This window comes from Calidris pugnax, unplaced genomic scaffold (genome assembly GCF_001431845.1).
Source record: "Calidris pugnax isolate Ruff unplaced genomic scaffold, ASM143184v1 scaffold42, whole genome shotgun sequence".
NCBI lineage: Eukaryota > Metazoa > Chordata > Aves > Charadriiformes > Scolopacidae > Calidris > Calidris pugnax.
Window position 1 is genome coordinate 2,209,632 of NW_015090920.1, and position 23,193 is coordinate 2,232,824.

At 37.9% G+C, this 23,193-nt stretch overlaps 1 protein-coding gene across 1 annotated transcript in view; it reads left to right on the forward strand.

Moving 5' to 3' along the window:
• LRBA (LPS-responsive vesicle trafficking, beach and anchor containing) overlaps positions 1–23,193 on the forward strand; it is a 464,550-nt gene that overhangs the window by 24,233 nt on the left and 417,124 nt on the right. Inside the window, exons 2-6 of the mRNA XM_014950036.1 lie at positions 16,334–16,565; positions 16,703–16,803; positions 18,867–18,962; positions 22,291–22,412; positions 22,518–22,644. Of these exons, the coding sequence (XP_014805522.1) occupies positions 16,334–16,565; positions 16,703–16,803; positions 18,867–18,962; positions 22,291–22,412; positions 22,518–22,644 (678 nt within the window). The remainder of the gene's footprint in view (positions 1–16,333; positions 16,566–16,702; positions 16,804–18,866; positions 18,963–22,290; positions 22,413–22,517; positions 22,645–23,193) is intronic.

Below are 23,193 nucleotides of genomic sequence, written 5' to 3' on the forward strand. Positions count from 1 at the left end.
ATTTGCTTTCAGTTTTAGTCATCTTAACATACTGTTTCACTGAGTTGAAAGGCTGTGATTCTCATTCTATTTATTCTTCCTTAAATATAATTCCTTTTTCTTTGTGTCTTCAGATTTGTTGTTGTTTTCTGCTTCACTTTGAATGTTTTTCTGTCTACCACATCATCAGTCTTGTATATCTTTATACTTCTAATTCTTCAAATAAAAAAACTACATTCTTGAATTACTTGTCTTTGTATCAAGTTGTGCCAGTTCTAGGTCAGACAATTTCAAGTGGAGGGAAAAAAATTCATATGAAAGGAAATTTAAAAGAATTCTGATTGAATTTTCTTTTTGGAAAACTGAATGGAAAAGATTCATTTTGGAATGTTTCATTTAACTTGAAATAATGCTATAGTGCTTCAGGGAAGTTGCTGATTATGAACGGATTTGAGATAGACCGTGAAAGTAATTCTGGAGATCGTTGTGTTGGCATCAGGAAAACATGGTTTAAGTGTTAGTAGAGCCAGTATGAGTAAGGAGAACATCGGCCTACAGCTTGTGTGATGAAACCACAGATTTTGAACGCAGACCACTTGGACATTCTTAAAAATGACATTTATAGGAGTTGTTTTTATTCCAAAAAGTATTTTTATTTCATGGCCCAGAAAAACTCATCTCCCGTCAGATACTGGAGTTTCTTAAAGAGTACAAATCTCATTTTGAACAATTCCAAGAAAATACATTTTCAGAGAATTAAGTTTACATGCAATTCCCCAGGAACCAGTATTTTCATCTCATAGAAGAATGTAAAGAGAGTCAGAGGTCTTGCAAGAATAATTCTAAAAAGACAGCAGTTGTATTTCTGAGGAAATCAATATTTTACAGCTTGGACTGTCACGCAGCTTAGAATGCAAGGCTTTTTATAAAGGATTGTTTGTATGGACATTTCCATACAAATCGAAAACATACAGAAAAATGTGAAACAAACAAAGAAAAAGCTTTCTGTATGTAAACTTGTGGGTCCATAATCAATAAACAGATCGCCTGAATAAATCACCAGCTACTGAACTGGTAATAGAAATATTAAATCTAAGAAGAAAATTTAAGACACAAAGTCTCAAGTTTTGTAGGGATGTAAATACCTAATTTTCACTTTCTGTTTATTATACGTTAAGATAACTACTATAGACTGAAACGATTGCTGAAGTACCTGTGCGAATTTCGCTTTACACCAAAAACTGCTTTTTTTCTGTGATTCAAACATTTGAAAGAAACAAAGCATAAAATAAGTTGTTGAGATGAAAGTAGGTTTTGGAGTAAACAGTCCCATCAATTGGAAGACAATGTTATCCTAGTTACAACAAATGATTATTCTTTTCTTAATCAACTATTTAAAAATCAATTATTACCTTACTAAAAGTAACTAATTTTTGAAGGCAGTATCCTGAAATTTTATATTTTATTACTCCTTGAAAAGGCAGCTAACCTCCTGTTCCACGACTATGCCTGTACTCAGCTGTCAGCTTTAATTGTCTGGTTTTTTTTTTTTTTAGAAGCAGAGAAGGCATCTGACCTATGTGTTTGATTTTAATCCTGTTTAGTTTTTGGAGGGATCAAGTTAAGCAGGTGTAGCATTAAGTGATTGAGGATCTTTCACTACAGATTAAATAATGTTTTTCATCAGTTTAAAACAGAAAAAACTCAAATGGCAGAATTTTCTCATTTTGGAGTACATGATGTTAGGAGACATGAGTAGCTGAATTTTTAAAAATAAGTGAAGTAGGAGCAAGTGTGCTTTTTGTTTGAGTCCAGTGTAAACATATTTTCATGAAAGTGTGAATAAATTATTACAGTAGAGGACAACAAACATGAGTATAAAGTATAGAGTTTCGTGGTAGTAGGATCCTGTTAATGTCATCTGTATAAATTAAACTGACACTTTTTTTAGGAAACCTGTTTAAACAACCTTGTAGTTTTCCCTACACCTCAAACAGTGTGTAAATGAATTGGGTTGGTGTTTGCTTCTTGGAACTTACTTTCTGCAATCTGAATTCCTGCCTGCTGGTACAGTACTTCTTTATCAGTATTTTTAAAAGAGAAAAAAAAAAAAAGGTTTTTTGTGGATTTGACCACATGAAACTTCAGTAATAATTCTTTGCTATCTCTTTTTATTTCTCATATTTGCAGTTATTAAACTAATACTATGTTGAGACACTGTGAAAGTCGTGAGGCAGACATTATGAAAAGAATGGGGACCACATAATGAAATGTGCTAACTTTATTAGAAGGGGTGGGGGGAGACCAGTACATAGAATTTGATTATTCTCCCTTTTAAATCTTTACTGTACAAAGTAATTATTTTTTCAGTTGCTCAGGTTGCTGTTGCGTTACAGTTTAACTGCATAAATAAGAAGCTTGAGCTCATTGCTTGTATGGAAGAACTAGCCCAGGTCGCAGAGCTGAATAGCTGTACTTGTACTTGAGCTTATTTTGTGTGCAGAATCTCTCAAGTTTAACGTAGGTTTGGTTTTAACCACTTTAAACCAGCCTTACTTTATTTAAAAAGTGCTTTTGGTAATTCCTTCCTATAACACGATATTGTGTAGCTTGAAAAAAAAGATTGATCGCTTGCAATAGTTAATTTCTGCTATACCTATTTTATGATTTTTATTTTTTTTTTCAGTAGTATAGATGAGACTGTGGATTGTTCCATTTTTTAAAGTATAGAAATTAAGATTTAAATATGCAACGGGTCTTTGAGTTATTTCCCCCTGCTTCTCTTCAGCATTTTATAATGAAGCAAGCCACTGATGAATTGACTTCTCTGACCAAAACAAATGTTTCTATTTAGAAATAAAAGAAGTGTGATGACAATCTCAGAGGTTTACCACTGTAATCAAACACTTCTGTGATTTTTCTGCCAGCTTATCTGATGGATCACTAGTGACTTAAAAGCATAGAAACTTTGGCAGTTCGTTTTTTTGCAGAGCTTTTTTGTTCCCATCTGTGAGAGACCGGGTCAATCTGCAGCTCTGAACTTTGGGTTCCAGAGTAGCTGGTTGGCCTGGGAATTTGGAAGTCCTAAGGATCAACTCCTTCCCAACTGAAGAATCTAAGAGCTGTAGAGTCCTCAGGTGTCTCCTGGGTAATAGGGCAGGAAACCAGGGGCAAGTTCCTTATTCAGTGAACCATGAGCAGCAGAAAGTGTGGCAATGATGGTTATCAGTTTCGGTTAACAATGTCCTTTCCCTCGCTGTAATCAGTTTTTCCAAAGTGGTGGGAAAAGAATGTACAATTATAAGTTTTGGGGAAACTTCTTTTTGCATTTATCTTGGCTTTGGGAAGAATTTTCTGAATTCCAAAACTGTAACAGAAATAGTACTGATCAAATGACTTTTTTTTTTTTTTTTTTTTCAACATGTGTTTTCTATGCAGAAACAGAAGAGTGGGAAAAGTACAACTACCGTGAGCTGTATACTTAGTTGCAAATTTAAGTGGAGTAGAGAAATGTAATTGTAAACTGTATCAGTGTGTGGTGTGAAAGACACTAGAGGATATGGGTATGCCTTGCACAGAAATGTGCATACTATAACAACTCTGGAGTTTTGGAGCAGTGCCACGTGTCTTAATCTTTGACAGGAAAAAAAGACCAAACCCCCCAACCACTAAAAGCTTAGTGTATGGATAAAACTGGTGTAATTTTAATGGTAATTTAATCTCATGAAGTAGCAGCTACCGCTTTAAAGTTGTATTTCTACTTAGAAAAGCACGGTGAGTTACGCAGAAGGGTATGTGTGTACACCCCAGTGTTTTTGCTGGAGCAGAGTGGTTAGCAGTGCTCTTTTGGCTTTGTTCTCCCAAAGTTACACTGGAGCAAAAGCTAACGTGTAGACTGATTGAAAGGAAAAGGAAACTTTAAGATTAAAGGCTTGTGTTCTGTGGTGTCGGTTTTTTTTCTTTTTTTTTTTTTTTTTTAATTCCTCCCCTTCGCAAAGGTACGTGTATTCATGAATTTCAAGACATTCTGGTATTTGCAGATAATGGAGATGCTCATGCCAGTCTTTGGCTTCACACCTGAGAGACCACAGTTTAGGCTGTGACCAGGTTGCTGTCTCGAAACTTGTTTCTTGTTTCATTATTTTTATGGTAATTACTTTTTCTGTTGTTGTACTGGGAAATCTTTCTCTTATAAGTAAATATTTACATGTGTGGAAAGCCACAGGAAATACTGAGAGCTTGATTTGATAAACATTGAAGAATGCATCTGTGATTTTTTTTTTTTTTTTCATAGTGCTGAGTTTGCTTGGCAAATCTTATTTCTAGAGATAATGTGCCAGTAGAAGGAAAGAAAACAAAATAGCTCCTCTGTTAGAGGCCTCACTGAATCTCAGGTTTAGAATTTAAATCAAAATGGTTTGTTTACTTAAGCTGAAGATATTTTTCTGTTTGTTTGTTTAGATGGAAAATATTGAAGTCCTCTATAATTTCCAAAGGGTTTTTTTATTTATAAATTCTGTAGTTACCCCTGCAGTCCCAGAATCCATGATAATGACAGATGTCATATGTTTTCTTAGAAACTTGTTGTAGTAAATAAATATAATTGATATAGGAGGGACAGATTTTAAGAAACTAGGAAGATGGTTACTTGTCCTTTTATTATTATGGGGTTTTACTGCTTCCAGAATTTGAAGGAAATTATGTAGAACTACAGTGGCTGTTAACACTAAAGAAAAAGGGGGAAATAATTTGGATATGGAATGAAATAGAAGATTTTGCTAAAAAGATTATATGGTTCTTTGTTTTGATGGCATTAACCTCTCCTTTTTTAATGATACTTTCTTTGTGTTCAAGTTGAGTAGCTTTTCACAGCAGCAGATGTTCCTTCCGTCGCTGTCTCGCTGAAGGAGATTTATTGTTCAGTTAGTCACACTTTTCACAGAGAGGAGTATTCTAAGAAACACCCTTTCGCATACTCCTACGTTATTTGGATGTAGCCTTTTTCAGCTTACGTGTATTATCACTCATGGATAATAATTTAGTTTTGGTTTGCAGATTCGTGGGGGGGGGGAAGGTGTTTAAGCATCCTTCTAAATTCCTAAATCCTTTTGAGTGTAGTAATTCCAGAACGAGCCTTTTTGCCTTCGATGTCCAAATGCGTGACATGACAGTGTTGAATAAGGAATGCTGGGAACTCCATTTAGTGCTGTGAAATCTGGTGAGTTTGGTGTTTAAAGTTAAAAATATCCGAGGCCAAGCCTTAGCAAATGCTAGCTTTACTGGCTAAAGGCTTGCTTCCATCTGTAACCCAAAACCCTTTTGTCTAACAGTTGTTGCTTTTCTCCAGTCACAGGGGAGCAGGAGGGTCTGCCAGGTTTTCTGAAGAATACCTGACAGTAGCTGTTGGTCGTATTTGATTGCAGAATTAAAAAAAAAAAAAAATTAAAATATCAAACAGAACACAGTTTGCAATTGCAATTGTATTGCACTTGCAGCTGGCCCATGTAGGAGGTGGCTCTGCCAGAGGAACTGGGAAACTGTGGTGTGAACTGGAGGGGTAGAGCTGGGTAACTCGATGTTAAGATGTCGTGTAGCCAAGTCAGAACTATGTTGTTTTCTGTGGAAATGGAAAAAGCCAAGGGGCAAAAGAGCTGTCACACAGGGTGATCAAGAGGACAACTGGAATTTATTAGGAGAAGCACTTACCAGGAGAAAAGGGAGGGACGTTATAAGCATGAGAGTATATTTGTAGGCAATAGTGATAACATATGCAACATGTAGTAGTCTTTGTCTTGTTTGTTTCTTTGGTGTTTTTTTTTTTTTTTTTTTTTTTTTTTTCTTTTCTTTCCTTTACTGGTGTAACTATGCCTTGGAGACAGTTTCCATTCAGTCATTGCCTGTACGCTCAGAAAAGGGACAGGGACAAATCAAGGTGGGTTAGAGCCTTTGAGTAATAGTAGTAGTTTCTGTACTAGGGGGGAAAAACCCCAACCAAACAGAAAACAGTGTTGTGGCAAATCTGGGTCAGGGGGGAACAAGACACAACAACAATGATGACTTTAAAGTGTTTTTGCAAACATAGAAATGTATACCACTTGCAACGAACATTAAGTAGCAGAATCACATTTCTGTCCTTGCTTTCAGAATTGCTTTGTGGGCATTGAAATAAAAGGGAAAACGGGCTAGTCGTGGGGGCTTTCCTGATGTATCTGTTCTCACAAAAGCACCTTTTTCTTCTGGTGTAGCGAGTAGAAATGGTCAGTTTAGCAATGGCAGTCTTGCTGTTCTAAAAGCCCAGGGGGATGGAGGTTGTCCACAGGTAATTGTGAATGTGGTGGGTTTGCTGGTGGCCTTTGCTCTTGCCCCTGTGAGCAGCTTGGGTGTGCTGGCTGGACTTCTAGTGTGTCTTTGTCTTTGCTCAAAAAGAAGACTTGAGTCTTCGAGTCAAGTATTACTGTTTTGCTGTTTGGTAAGAAAATGAATCTCTCAATCCTTTTGATAGACCACTGGAGTCTTGTGCTTTCCTTCTTTAAGGTACTTATTATTTCAATACACTCAGTACACTGACTTCCAGGTTTGTGTATTTTTAAACTCTAAGCAATGTAGTGGCATCTTAGGGGGATGGGAGGTGGAATCTGAAGGGGAAAAAAAAAAAGGTAATTTCTTGGTGAGAATAAATGAAAGGCTGTTATTTATTCTAGGCACCCTTGTATTCCAGCCAGGATCATCTGCATGGTTCTCCTGTGTTGATCACAGCTACAGAAAATTTAAAAAAATGGCAACAGGGAAAGCTGAGTGTTATGTTTCCTGTAGCATGTCTTTTAGTGTTTCTTACATCCAAACTCTTAATCGTCTGGGCTTTAGCTGTGGCAGCAATCTCTGCCAATTCTGAGAAGGCACGTGTGGTGTTTTCCAGCTGTTCTGGATGGAAGCAGCGTCAGAAATGACAGAAACAGATGTACTAGGTTCTTGGTTTCTGTTGGAATTTGTAACCCGGTGCCTTAAGTTGTGCTGAAATTCTCTGCAATTAATCTGCTGAGCTATGAAATGCGATGGCAGTTGAGGAGCTGGCACACATTTGCTTCTAGCACGTGCTGTATGAGGGCTGTGACTTTCAGTAGGAGAGGAAATACTTAACGTTACGGTTGCTAAATCTGATAAAACCTTCCAGAGCTTTATAAGTAAACTGATTACTCACTTCATCTTGTATTCTTTCTTGGCTTTTTTGAGCTTCATTTTATTCCTCTTGTAAGGTTATTCCTTGCTATTCTTATACACTTTTTGAGCTTCATGTTATTCCCCTTGTAAGGTTATTCCTTGCTATTCTTATACAACTCCATGTTTGGAACATATTCTGTTTTGTTCCTCTTCTGTGATTTCCTTTGTTCCTTTCACCTTTCTCCCTCACTTGGAGCTGCTATCCCCGAGTCTACGAGTCTAGTCTCTCCAATTTAAGTCAAAATTGGTAAAAGTTCTGTGAAGGATTGCTTGCATGAGACTTGGAGGATGCGAACTTCGGATTCTGGGAGGAGTGGTGGCTTCCTTCCCCCTCCTGCCAGTCTACTGTAAAATACCAGACAGATACATTGTTTCTGTAGAAAAATAGGGGGATATGTTGGCTGTTGGCTCTAGCATCTAGGGAAGTGGTCTTCAGACCTTTTTGACTGCACACCCCATCAGTAAACAAACTTTGAGCATGCACCCTCACTAAATGTATAACTATTTATTTATAAATTACTTACGTCTACTGGAGTATTAGTATATTATGTAGATTATAAACCATATAAAAATAGAAATAAAAAAGGGTGAGATAAAGACACAATAAAAACCACTTTTTATTTTTGCATTTTATTTAGTAATGATACAAAAAAAGTATTTTCTTTCTGCACCCCAGAGGATTGTCTTGCATCCCCCCTGGGTGCATGTACCTCACTTTGGATGGACCAGGAGACTTTTTGAGAATTATCTACTTTACATTTTTCCTCGTTTTCTTAGCTTAGGAAACTGCAATTTTCAGAAGGTCAAATGTATTATATTATTGTACATTAGGAATGTGTTGTGGGTATATATATTTTTAGAAGTATTCCTTTTCAGTATATGTGATATACGTAACACAAATTGTGTAATTCTTTTTATGTGTTTATAATTTGGAGGGGTCTACTACACCTGTGATTTCCTTGCCAAATTAAAATAAATTCAATAATTGAGTCATTAAGATGCTTCCTTTAAATATTTAGTTTTACTAAAGTCCCCAGTCTTATTGAATTATTATTGCTGTCTTTAAACACTGGTTTGATCGAAGAAAAATAGGTATCTTTGATAACCTTTTACATTGAAGTATTTTTTATTTCTTTTTAAGAAAAAAAAAAAAAAGCTGGCAGTTAGCTAGCCGTTTTATTTTTGTTTGTTTTACTAGTCATTGCAAGAGAAGACTTTGTTCTCTGGCAGCGAAAGCCAATCTACTTTGCTCGTTTGAACCAACTTGTCTAACTTCTGTGTGTGTGCCCCAATTTTTAAGTCTGTGTAAACTTAGTTATGTTTGCTCAGGCGTGGTGTCAGCGGTAGATTGTTGGCTTTTCTTTTTTTTTCTGATTTGGCCTATGGGCAGGATGAATTTGCTTCTGCCTGTGGCACACACTGTGAATGTCCTGACTGATGGAGGTCGGCACAAGCAGGGCATCCTCTGTAAAGTCATCCTGACTCTATGGTTTGTGGCCCCCCCTCGCCACAAGAGAGGAGAGGAAGAGCTAAAGAGGTTTAGAATAAACTGAATTACTTTAATGAAGTATTAATATTAAAATTATAGAAATGAAATAATGAAAATAAATACAATATATACAAAACTGTACCAAGCTCCCAGGATGATGTCCCCGGCAGGCACTGGGGAGGTCCCAGACTGGACTCGGCGACAGATGGGAATTGGGTTCCAGCTCTGGAGTCAGGAACACACGGATGGGGATCAAAGGCAGATGAACAGACGGGGTCCTCCTCAGACATCAGCCATTGAAGAAAGAGCTGACCCTTTGATCCCTCAGCTTTTACACTGAGCATGGGGCAGATGGGATGGAACACCCTGTTGGTCAGGTTTGGGTCACCTCTCCTGTCCCCTCCTCCCCACAGGTGGGACCCCTCTACGCTTTTCTGTTTCTGACCCTCCCATGGGGCAAATAACAAATTTACCTGACCTTGGTTGTTACAGCAGTAAGTATAAGCAAGAGTCTCTCTGCCCACCATTCCTTGGCATGGAGCACAAACGTGGGTCTTACCACTCTGAGAACAGGCAGTTTTCTCCACAATATGCTGTTAATTTCAGGGAGTTAGAAGAGGACTAGCCAAGATGTAAAATTACTGAACAAAAAGTTGGTTCTATTTTGCCTGAAACCAGGACAGTTCCCCACTCTGGACTTGTTGTTGATTCATGTAATTTTAGAAGTATCATCATCTTTTGGCCCCCTTCCTTGAGGGGAAGGATTAAGGTAGGACAGGATGCGGACCTGTCTAGCTGAGGTATGGTTAGTCTCTTTCTTTTCTTTGCTGGTGAGTGATATTTCCAGACTTGAGGAGCAGTTAGTGCTCGATGAAGTTATATGTGTCTGCATCCTAAAAAAAATCTATTTTTAATATTCTCGTAAATTTAAATAAAAATGTTAGGTAACTTTTAGACATGTACTATGGGAGAGAAGCGGTGGCTTAATGAAATGGACAGTATGGTGCAGCACTTTGCTATGTGTATTTCATGTATTTGAGTTTAAATTCAGAGTAACGTAACTCGTGTTGACTTTCTACTGGATGTCACAAAATGACAGATTTCCGATTTTTAAAATGTCAGAACCATAAATCATTAGTTTGCTAAGATTGCACTAGCAAGCTATTAAAGAACATGGCAGTATTTACTGTAGATAAATGCAAATTTTAAAAGGTTCTCTGTATCATGGTTTAAATGATTTATTTGCTTTCAATGCACATATGAATCTGATGTGATGTAAAGATTTAGGATATTTCATTTCCTGTATGGAGCTACAAATTTGCATATTATTAAACCATCTCCTGGAGTCATATCTTCCTAGTATGTCTTAAATGTTGTCGGAGGTTAAGGTACACTGAAAAAAGCTAATTTAAACAAAAGCAGAATTTAATGCTATTAATAGGATACTGGAAGGTTACAGATTTCATCTGGATTTAGATATAGTCTATGTTAATATCTGTTGAGATCTATATTATAAGCCAAACCGGGAAAACTGCCAGGTTTTGTAAATACACCTTTAGCCACTGCTTGGAGTGTGCTGAAATTTTTGTTTTGAAACTCTTTGATTTCCGAAAACTCGACTTGGTAGTTTTTGTTTCTTCGGGGATTTGAAATAAAGCTTAGAGTCTCAGGGCCTCCTCAAGGAGCAAAGGGCTTCCACGCTCAGTGTCGTGCTTAGGACAAAAGCTGTTGGGGAATCAGTTTTTTTACCAGTCTCCTGTTTTCTTCTCGTCCAATGTTCTGCAGGTTTGGTGGGTTATAGCCCCTGGTTGGTCCGTGGCAGTGTGTGGTTCCCTGGGTGCCTACTGCTTGTGTTTTCTGCCAGGTTCTTGGCAATTCTTCTTTTTCTATCAGCTGTCCCACCTCTTGATGGGCCGGTAAAGATTGGGAAGAGGGTAAAATTCCTAACATTGGACTTGTCTATTTCATTTTTTGGAACCTGTTGTTGAATTTGCAGAAGGGAAAACAAAAGCACCGTGCATGTGGTGGTATGGAGTAGTGTAACTGTTTTGAGTTTGAGTGTGGTATTTTTTTTAAATTTGAACTGTTTGTACTAAGATGATTTTCTGCATGGATACCAACCTGATATAAATAAAGGTAGGGGTTTTTTTGGTCTTTTTTTTTATTTTCATTCGTTTTTGTAGGATAAAATTAGCTTTGCTAGTCACTCTGCTTAAAACTGGGATTGTTCCTTTTATAAGAGGTACATATAGATAGATTATATATATATAATATCTATTCAATATAGAGATTGAATTTAATTTTAATTTCATTTTTTTGTACGAATTAAAAAAATAATTAAAAGCTTTTTCTAAAATAGATTTAAACCCAAAATGTATAAAATGTAAAATTCGTAGTGCAACTCCCCCTATTTAAAAACATTGTGTAGAGCTATTTCTTCCCCACATTGCTCTGCTTGCACTGGGGCTTCAACTGAGTATTGCAAACCAAACTAATTGTGTTGGTGAACTGCTTTGACATAAAAAAGCTTGCAAGCAGAGTGAAAATAGTAGGTTATTAGCTAAGGTAGATATAGCATCATTGATTACAGCATCATTATCTTCTAAAACTGGGTGGGTTTTTAATCCCTTCAGTTGAGAAGGAGAAGCCCATAGGTAAATGTCACCACTATAAGGTTGCTCCCGGTGTATTGCACCTACCTGGAAAAGAAGTTTGCTTTTTCATATTTGTTCCTTTGGCTGAGAGAGTAATTTTGATGTACGCATAGACATAGCTCAGTGCCTTTTTAAAGAAAAGTGTTAATGAACCGTGTTATGTCCCAGATTAACTGGACAAGGAGATATTTGCTTCTCTTTCCTGTGTAATCCGGGTAAATTGTGTGCCTTCTGTAGGTAGCAATTGCAAAGTTGGAGAAACTCCGGTTTTATGTAAACCAATACTTAAAGGTAAACTTTTCTGCTAAGTCGAATCCTTATCCAATTTTATTTCCTGCAGATTTTTCTGCTTTCTTTGTTGTGACAGAGCATGAGGAATAGGCTGCTGATATAAAGCTGTCTTGGGGAGGAAGAGAATGATAATGTGCTGAGACACTGTGTTAAGGACATGTAATGCTGGGCAAGCGGTTTCAAAGGCAACATTAGGTGGCAGTAGTAGACTCTCAACACCTTTTAAATTTAGTTTTAGACAGTTTTCCAAACAGGAGGCAGACTTAAGAAAATTAAATGTTATTACAGCACATTCATGTTGCATCAGCGTGAAGGGAAGCAATGGGAGTGATTTTTTTCGTGAATGATCCAGCTTTGATCATAGTTACTAACAATATTGAACAGAATCCTATGGAATCATCAAGGTTAAAGTGGGTGCAGTGTTGTTGTGCAGTGCCACTATTGATATACCTGGTTTAAAATGGACCTTTTTTATTTGCCAGGTGAATGAAGGTGTAGGCTTTGTTAGGAACTTGGCAACAGGAGAAAAAGCAGCTAATTAAGAAGAAAATGTACTTTTTTTCTTCTTTTTTTGTTATCCTTTTCCCCGTAGAAAGCAGGGGAGATGAGTACTTATTAATATCCTTTTTTTTGTAATATAACTGTTGGGTAAGTGTTGGATGGTGGGGGGGACAGTGGTGACTTCAGTCTGAGATATCAGGAGGTGTGTTCCTGCTCAAGAAATACCCATTTGCTCTTTGTCTGAATGGCTTTCCTTTTTTTTAACATGGAAGAAGAGCTACTGCTAAGGTAGCAGTATGGCTTTAAATGGCTTTAAATCATCTGTGTCTTGCTGGAAGGTTGTGACCTTGCCTTCCATCAGTGGGTCTTCCCACAGCTCTTCTGTGTTCTGATGTTTCTGGTTGCATTATGGTTGATATAGTGGCAATATATTGAAGTAAAAAAGGTTGACATCCAGGCTTTTTCTGTCCTTTTCTTGCCTCCCTATAACCTCTCTGGGCCTGAGCCCTGTTTGTCGTGATTTCACGGGTTTGACATCCATGCTAATGCCACTATTTGATATACTTTCCAAAATATCAACAGGCTTTCCTACCAAATCTCCTCTTAGGACTCATATTTTAATATGTTCTCGCCTCCAAGTGTTGTGTTAGTGATAGAAAAGGCTGCATGGAAAAGCTGGGGGTGAGGGGCAGAGAACAGATTGCTGCAAATTAGTACATATGAGTTAGTCTTTTTTCCCCACTTTTTTTTTTTCTCTTTGGTTCTGGAGAGGCCTTTCCAAATCAGACCTGTGTTTTTATCCCACCCAGGATGTGTATCACAGAGCTGACTTTTACTGTTTATTGTGTATCCCTCAGGGGATTTGACTGGCTTGGGATCACTCCAGATCCTATGAGATCCTTGCTCTAAAGAGATTTTTTAGTTCTTATACTTCCTGAGTCTTTGGCATGTATTTTTGATGATCAATGCATTTGGTTTGAGTTTTTGAACACACGAAAGGGGATGATGGAGTGGCACTTGACTGTTTATTCTCTGCCATTTTTTGTATACTGTAGTTTGGTACTTGCTCACCCAAAGAGCCCACCATCTCTTTTATATCTAATTGGGTCGCTTTTCCCATTGTGTATTAGATGAAAATTTCATTGCAAAGAGAGGTTTCATGTGTTTAAATTGGCTTTTTGTTTCTATTTAGAAGTGACGTAGTGCTATTGTATACCTAAAATTAGTGCTATTATGTTGACTTTTTGTTAGTTTGGTTCTCTAAGGGGAAAAAAAATAAATCACACTCTGAGTGTGTAGTTAAAAATTGCTGTAAAGTATTCTCCCTGTTCTCAATCCACTAAATGTAGAAAGACTTTACCAAAAGGCTTGAGCTATAGGTTTAGTTTTCATATTTTTGGAAGGTAAGTATAACTGGCAAAATGTAAAAATTGCAGCGATATATTTGAATACTTTGAATGCTGCACTTTGAAACCATTCCTGTAAGCTTCTACTTACATGCTGAAGAAAGAAAACGTTATGCCACCCTGTAGGTTGCTATAAAGATTGTTTATGCAGCTCAGCATAGGACTTAAAATACGTTGAATTGGAGAATTTTGAAAAATGTACTGTGCGACATAGGAGACCAAATCATGCTAAAGTGCAAGGAAAGACTATACATCAGTTCAAAGGCTACATTATTCAAAAAAATACAACCATAAAAAAGGTAATAAGATTACATTCTCACACTTCATGGCTAGTAAGGTGCATTAAGCTGCTCAGATATTCATAACTTACTGTGACATTTGGGAAGATTACATTTTGCTGTGCACAGCCATTACTGCAGCTCAGATAATAACTAGCCAATGCATGGACCTGGATTATGATCCCTGTCATTGGAAACAAATTTGTGTTTTGAAGGTTGATCAGTTTCAAATCACCATTAGAAAGGGTTAATATGAAATACTGTGGGGTGTGTGTGTGCTTATGTGTATCTAATGGGTATGCATACATATAGTACATCAACTCTGCTCTGCCTTGGCTATATTGCTTTCTCTCTCGCTTTTTTTTGTCCTCACTTCCCTAAAGGAAATGTTAAAATGGTAATTATTTCTACCGTAGCGTATTATTTCCAGAATGCACTTGCTGAAATGCTTATGTTTGCAGATTAGATTGGAAACCTAATTTGACAGCTTCCTGGATGGGTGGTTACTGATAATAGTGTATCTAGCCAAAAATGAAAGATTGGGGATGTAGGCTATAGGGTGAAGGTAAGGTCACCTCTAGTCACTGTGATGTGGTTTTGGTGTGATAATTGATGGTTGGCTGATAGTTAAAACCAAATGCATAAAGAGTTGAATTCCTTGTTAAGAATTAGCAGGTGTTTTGTGGCTAGAATTTAACCTTCAGCTATTCCGTCTGTATACGGAATGCAGTATTTTCTTTATCTCTTAACTTAATGGTGAGAGAGAGTGGCTTCTTGAGGAATCCCTCAGTTTTGTTAGAGGTTGATAAATTTTAGTGTAAAATGAAGGGTAACATTGGTGTCATGTACTTCATGTTCTGAAATGTTTTGGTCAGGGTTCTTTTTTAAGGGGTGTGTGTACTTTTTTTTTTTTCTTTGCAATAATTCTGTGTTAATCCATTCTGCTCAGCATTCTCCCTTGAATTCTACCTTTAGGGAGCTTTCTTGAGGTGGGCCTCTGCTCCATCTTATGGAAGGGGAAAACTGAGGCTTGGAGAATGGTAATGACTTGATAGATTTGTTTGAGTTTGACAGGGTGAGTTGATATAGAGAAGCTGGGAATATAACTCAAGTCTCCCCATTCAGTTCCTGCGGTTTCCCTAGATATTAAGGAAGCCTCTGATAGTAAATTGCATAATTATTTTTCATGACCAAGAGGAGAGAAAATGGAAAAGTGTAAATTACTGTTTAGAAATTGTTGCCACGAGACATTGTCTATTCTGTTGTAAAAGCAGTAACTTTCTCTGGTTCTTGTGGTGCTTGGCATTACTGATTTATGCCCAGAAGCCCAAAGATTGCTTCTTCAAAGTGACAAGATTTAGACACTTGAGGAAAACATATGGTAATTTCAGTAGTTAATGAAGAGCATATATTTGGCTCCGTTGGGGACGTTTATCTTCAGACCCTGACTAGCTGAGAGAAGCTTTTGGAGCTAATATGGATGCAAGTTAGAGTATGTATTTTGGAGCAGTGTTGACACGGTGTGACTTCGGCAAGCGACAGTACTGAAGCTTCTAATGGTCAAAGCCTGTGAAAGGAAGACCATGTAGGATGGAAAAAATGTCTTTTATTAGACAGACTTGTAGTAGTGAGAGTGAGCTGAAATACTTTTGTTTGTGAGTTCATTTTGATCGTTTGAGTCAATGCAATCTGAATTGCGATTTGTATGCTGGTATTTTGGCAGGCATGGCAAGCATTAAGTTTAATACCATTCTAAAGTCCAAGAGAAGTTGGTCCAAGTGGAGGGGGTGGAATTTCTTTCCTTCAACTGGAATTTTTATTTATTGAGTACACAAATGAGCACGAAGTAGGTTATTTCCTTCCCTCCTTCCACCTCTTTGGCACGTGCTCATGTGGTTAGTTACTCGGTGTGTGTTCAAACACAGCCTGCGTCTAGGAGATGTGGAGTATTGTGGGATGTAAGTGCCTTAGCCAAGGCATAGTCAAGAGCTTCCCCCAGTGCTGCTGCTTCACCTTCATGCACATACAGCAAGCCTTTGCTGCCTTTTACTGCCCATGGCTATTAACCAAACTGGCAGTTTATACTTTATTCAGGATCTCAGGGATGGCTCTATCGCGGCAACATTTCTGATGTGCATCAGCTCCTTTTGGCTAGAATTGCCCTCTTCTTTGAGGAATGTCAAGCACATGTGAAGGAAAGCTTTTAGGGCCACCCCAGGCTATTTAAGTTATCTTAGCTGACTTGCCTCTCAACTGTTTTGGCACGCTCGCTTGGCCTCTTCGCTTTTCAGCTGTGTGGGGCAGCTCAGGACATCTATATCTTAAACTATCCAAATATACCAATTTTGATGGTTGGCGAGACCTTAGGAGTGCCTTTGTTGAAGTTGCTCAACAAAACCTGAAACGGAGGAAGAATAAGACTTGATGTATTGACACTGACTTTGAACATGGAATGATACTTTAATACAATTGACTTAAGGTGGTGTTTTTTTTTTTTTTAAATCTTCTATCTGAAAGCTTGTTGGGGGCCGCTTTGACTTGGAAATGAACTTTATCATCCAAGAAGCAGAGGGCATCACCTGCATGGTAGACTTGCTGGACAAGTGTGACGTGACCTGCCAGGCTGAGGTGTGGAGCATGTTTACAGCAATATTGAAGAAAAGTATACGCAACCTCCAGGCGTGCACAGAAGTGGGCCTCGTCGAACAAGTGCTCAAGAGGATTGACAAAGCTGACACCATGATTGCAGGTAGGGTTTCACCCAGTGCATGACTCAAATGGTGTTCCTTTTATGTAAAATCTCATGGAAACATGTATTCATGAAGTGATAAAAATTTGACATTGCGTTTTATTAAGTGATTATATTGCTATTCTTTTCCTTTTCAGATCTCTTAGTGGATATGCTGGGTGTGTTGGCTAGCTATAACTTGACAGTTCGAGAGCTCAAGTTATTCTTCAGCAAGCTTCAAGGAGAAAAAGGGAGATGGGTAAAAGACAACACAAAACTGAAACCATTTTTATAGCCTTACTTATATTGTTCCTAATGTTCACAAGATAAATGGCTGTTTGATGACCTTTATAATAAACAAATTCTAAATGTACCAAGAAGTACAGGATTCTTTCTGGTATTATAGCAATGAATCCTTTTACTTGCAAGCAATTAAAATACAGAGAGTAGAATAGCGATGAAATTAAATTTCCTCCTGGATCTGTGGACTGGATTGGTCTTTTTGAATACCTGGCAATAATATGGTGACTCTGAGCAAGTGGGTTTTATGCACGTTTTTATTTTTGTGAAATTGAAGGAAAATGGATTAAGATCTTTTTAGAAGACAAAAGAGAGAAAGAGATAAAAAATGTCTACATAGGCAGTTCAGCAAGCTCCTATTTTCACATTGTTGTTTGTTATCTGAAGATTGAAAAAAAATAAGCTAGTGAGGGAAGTGAGAATTTGTGGCAGAAATTGGAATGAAGGAAATAAGCTCCAGCTGAAAAATTGTATCATGTGTTCTCTCCTGTTTCTGTGTGAACTAGAAAGGGAGAAGAGGGTCTCCTTTTACTGTTGAGAACCTCCTTCCCTAAAGTAAAAATACACATGTTGTAGAGGCTGCCAGATAAAGTTGTCTTAAACACAAAATTGTTATTTTGCTGGAATTTGGACCTACTTTAACAGTTGTTTTACCTGCTCTGAATTGTAATTCAGGTCTAAATACCCTGCTTAGTGTAGAGACAAGGGAGCACAGTGTCTCTGTTGACTTCTAATAATTTTAAAAAATGTATTCAATATAAAAGTCAGTGTGCGCAAATAATATAGCAAATTTTTAAAGACCCTTTGAAATAAATAACTTTGGAGATCTTAACTTGCACAAATAAAAATTCTCTAAACTTAATAGAGGGTTTAAACTTAATAATTGAACGTACAACCATAGGTGAATTAAAGTTGTCTCTATAACATTAACGTTTTCATTTCCTGTCTCCCTGCTATTTGCATTTAATTTCCTTTCTTTATTAAAGGCTAAATATAGAGGAAAGGAAGAGAAAAATGCCACAGTTGTATTGCTAAGGAGTCGCACAACTCTATAAATCTTAAAATCAGCAGTGCTGTAAAGATGCAAAGTATTTGGCTACAACACAAATTACCCAGTTGAATTCTACAGTGCTAAAGACATCTAAGCAATTCTCAGTTTTTTTCTCCTCAATTTTAATTCATGAAGCACTGTTTTTCTGACTCTAATTTTGGTACATTTGAAATACCAATACGCAATGCTTAGTTTGCAAAGAGTGGCTGCTTACAGGAGGGGAAAAAGTGCACTTTCAGGAAAGGCTCAGAAGTGTAAAATCATAGTTTAAAAATAGATCTACTGGGAAGTTATGAAGTGGAAGTTAAGAAGATGCACAAAATTGTTCTGTTGCTGTGACCTGTATTTGCTGTATTTCTATTGTTGTGAGCTCATAGACTTGATTTGGAGTTTATAGTTGCTGATTATTACAGCAAAATCAATACAGAATTAGGGGAGTGGTGTGGGAGTGTTAAGCATTAACACTGAGCATTCAGTTTAGCTCCAACCTACCCTTCAGATTTCAGTCTTTCTCTGTGGACTTATATGAAGGGATATGTGTAACCAAAACCACTTTACTGAAAACTGGTTCGCATTTGTTTTTCCTAAATTGGTTTTCAGCTGGATCAGTTAATTTTCTTTAGCTCTCTGCAAATCCACGCGAACAGGAGCACTCATGGGAGTGAACAGGTAGAGGGAGGAACCGATATTCAGAGTCAGTTTATTTTATGCTGGATGAAAGTGGCTCTGACCTTTGAGTCCTTATTTTAGTTATCCAATTAATTGTACTTCAGTGCACCTACTGTGTGTTGTATGAAGGTATCTATGGCCCTTAATGTTGTTTATTGAAAGTGCTAAGTGCCTTAGCAGAGTATTACTCAAGCATGTGCAAAGCTTTAAAATGTGTCAAAATTCATTTTTTGTGTGTATAGTCTTTTCTTTCTTATAGGTGTGTTTTATTTATTTACAAGTGTAATAATTCTCTTTGTCAGCCACCGCATGCTGGGAAGTTACTGTCTGTGTTAAAACACATGCCTCAGAAGTATGGACCTGATGCCTTCTTCAACTTTCCAGGAAAAAGTGCTGCAGTATGTAGATATTTCAAGTCTTTTGTTTGCTTTTTTTTTATTATTACTATTACAGCCATTGGTTATTTTCATTTGTGATGCTCTTTTGTCTCATCTGTCATTGTCACAGACCTAGACTTTTAACCAGATTTTTTTTCTCTGCCTGACACCTACATCATGCCTAAATAAATCATGCTTATAACAAATGTGCATTATCACCGTAGGAGAACAAATACTATTACAAAAAGAACCAATATAAATGAGGCCCTTTTTGGTTTGTGGGTTGGTGTTCTTGTTATTTTCGGACCGGTTGAGTTAAATCTTGTTGCAAGGAGAATCTGCCTGCTTTTCACTCCCCTGTTTCTGTGGGAATGGTGCTTGTCTTAGTATCCAGTAGGTGTGAGGGAGGCTTTGTGGTGGCTTGACCTTGGCTGGACACCAGGTGCCCACCCAGCAGCTGGACAAGGGAGAGAAAATGTAATGAAAGACTTAGGGGTTGAGATAAGGACAGGGAGATCACTCACCAGTTACCATCACAAGCAAAACAGACACGACCCAGGGAGATTACTTTAATGTATTACCAAACAAATCTTAAAACACTTTCCCCAGCTCCTCCCTTCTTCCCAGGCTGAATTTCACTCCCCATTTCTCTGCTTCCTCCCCCTGAGTGGCACAGGGAGACAATGGATGGGGGTTGCAGTCAGTTCATCACATCTTCTCTTTACTACTCCTTCCTCCTCACCCTATTCCCCTACTCCTGTGTGAGGGCCCTCCCACAGGAGATAGTCCTCCACCACCTTCTCTGAAGTGAGTCCTTCCCATAGGCTGCAGTTCTTCACAAACTGCTCTGGTGTAGGCCCTTTCCGTGGGGTGCAGTCTTTCAGGAGCAGACTGCCCGGAGTCCTTCCCATAGGCTGCAGTTCTTCATAAACTGCTCTGGTGTAGGCCCTTTCCATGGGGTGCAGTCTTTCAGGAGCAGACTGCCCCAGTGTGAGTCCCCTGCCACAAGTCCTGCCAGCAAACCTGCTCTAGTGTGGGCTCCTCTTCATGGGTCACAGCCTCCTTCAGGCATCCACCTGCCCCAGTGTGAGTCCCCTGCCACAAGTCCTGCCAGCAAACCTGCTCTAGTGTGGGCTCCTCTTCATGGGTCACAGCCTCCTTCAGGCATCCACCTGCTCCAGCGTGGGCTGGAGGTGTGTATCTGCTCCAGGGTTAGCCTCCACGAGTTGCAGGGGGACAGCCTGCCTCACCATGGTCTTCACCATAGGCTGCAAGGGAATCTCTGCTCCAGCACCTGGAGCACCTCCTCCTTCTTCACTGACCTTGGTGCCTGCAGGGTTGTCTCTCACATATTCTCTTTCCTCTCTTCCATCTGCTGTGCTGTTGCACAGTAGGTTTTTTCCCCCCTTCTTGAATATCTTCTCACTGGTGGAGCTTGGCTCTGCTTTGGCCAGCAGCAGGTCTGTCTTGGAGCTAGCTATGTTGGATGTGGGGGAAGTCTCACAGAAGCCACCCTTGTAGCCCCCCGATACCAAATCTGTGCCATGCCATGTCAACCCAATGCAGCCTTACATCTGGAAATCTTTGCTAGTGAAACCACAGAAAGCAGTGAACTTGAAGTGACCGTATTCACACCATTTGTTTAATGATCAGATGATGTGAATAACGTATGTGGCTTATAAGAATTGTCTGAGAAAACATGGATCCTAGACACATGTAGGTTTGTCCTAATCTTCTCGTAATTGCTCAGGTAACTGATCGATTTTTAAGTTCTGTGGTGATCATTTGAAAAAGAATTTGGAACTAACCAGGTAGTTGGAAAACACTGTGCAGAATCATCTGTAGGAATTTAAATATATCAACACTTTTGCTCCTAAAATTGTAGGATGAAATAGTGTGTTCGAAATTCCATGCTTAATTGAAATTAAGATTTGAATAAGATTTATCAGATGACTCTTTCCAGTTTTCTTCACATCACCCCATTACCTTTCTGCCTCAGTGCCTTGAGATTACATTTCACCAACTTGATGACATAATGATTTTTTATTTTTTTCTTTGAATGAAAACTTAAGACTGAAAAATGCGGGCGACTAGAAAAAATGTTTCTGTAATTATACATTTATCACATGCAGCAGAACTTGGCAATAGGCAGGCATGTTTTTGTTCCTTTTTGGCTATTCATGTACTGGTTTTGTGTTTAACTTCTAATAATTGTGTTAAGTGCTTGAACTGTATGTGATAATGGGGTGACTCAGTAACCTTAGTGCAAATATTCTTATATATTTTTAAATTAACGAGTCTTAGAAATTAAGTATTGAATATAATTACTCCAAGATCCATTGTGAGTTAAACCAAATAATAGTGCTACCGGTTCCCAAAAGTTGGGCTCAAAGACATGCAGACTGATTAGTCAGCTGGCACAGAGAGGGATTTATAGCATTTTGTTTGGACAGGGCTGGTTGAGTGGAGCATGGGATCATAATGAGTCTGGCAGCAAGTTCTTTGATGTTTTTTTATTCATCAGTATTGATCATCTGGACAGCATCTTTGATCAGAGGTTACGGCAGTCTCCGTTGAACGGTGTATTGCATATCTGTGCAGCAAACCAGCAGAAAGTTAGTAGTAACATTCAAAAAATAAAAAAGGCCCAACCAAACAAAAATCTCATAGAATAAAACCCAACTGTTTGAAACAAAGGGCCCTGCCACACAGTTTATAGGTTAGCAGATGTTGAGCTAACATACACACGTTTGATATGAAGATTTAGGCTGGTGGGGATTGTAGTACCTTTCTTTTAAGGAAGTTTATAAGTCTGTCATATCCTAACTGGAAGGCTACATAGACATCAATTTCAAGAGAGAAAAGAATTTGTGAAGTCAAATGTGTATAATTCTCTTTTTGTGGCCAGCTTTTTTTCATAATCAGTTTTTTTCCTGAATACCGACACTATGGAGAAATAAGTTTATAAATCTGATTATTCTGTCAGGTTACCACAAAACCACAAATCAGCTTGAATTTGCATTTTGAGGAGTTTTTATGCTGTGAGGCTTCCACTGAAGCCTTTAATTTTTGAAGTGTAGGTTACTACTAATAATCTTCTTTGAGATATAAAACCAGCTTTTAAATACGTAGTTCATTAAATACTTTACCAGTGGAGTACAAAAACCACAGAAGTTAAGCCAGATTTTTTTTTTCAATTTAGAGAAATTGTACGCCTTTGTAGTGTATGCATTTGTAGTGTATATACATTGTATATTAATATATGTTTGCGGTGTGTACCTCAAGCTGTGTACTCTTATTGTTGTGATGTTGATCTTTCTATGTGAATAACTTTTTTTGCTTTCTTTAGGCTATTGCCTTACCTCCTATAGCCAAGTGGCCATACCAGAATGGCTTTACTTTCCACACTTGGCTAAGAATGGATCCTGTAAATAATATAAATGTGGATAAGGATAAGCCTTACTTATACTGGTAAGTATTATGTAAAACCATATTTCTGATGTTTAATTTTTATTAATTGTTCAATGATTTCTGCTTCCATCTGTATATGCGCTGATTTTGTTTTTAATTCGGTAGTTTTCGAACAAACAAAGGACTTGGTTATTCTGCTCACTTCGTTGGAGGCTGCTTGATTGTAACGTCCATAAAATCAAAGGGAAAAGGTTTCCAGCACTGTGTAAAATTTGATTTCAAGCCACAAAAGGTGAGTAAAAATAATAAAATCTTTCAAACAGGTTTCATGAATTTAAAAATGTAGCCTCGAGGGAGCGTTGTTGCTATTGATTAGGTTCATCTTTCTGTATAAACAAAGAACAGTTGCACTGGAATGAGCACGACAGATTTGTGTCCTGAATTCTTATTTCTTTTCAATTTTGCTTATGAAATGTGTAAAAAAGAGCTAGAAAATGCAGTTTACCAGAAGTTTTATGAATTTGTGAGACTCGTGTGAGTTCTCTGAGAACTATTTGTACATATATGCAGCTTGAAAGTTACAATGCTTCGGATTTTTTTTCCTTCTCTGTTTATACTGTGTTTTCTCCCACCTCTGAACATTCTCTTCCCATTTTCCTAAAGGGTTTTGCTGAGGCTCCCCTTTATGTCATTAATTACTCAATGTGGACAAATGCAGTGCTATTTTAAGAAAGCATGATTGCTAACACACATTTTGTTTTCCTAATCAAGCTAGGACCATTAATAGGAGTTTGGTCTTCTTACATGTGGGAGAAGTTTAATTCTTCAAAGTATGTTATAC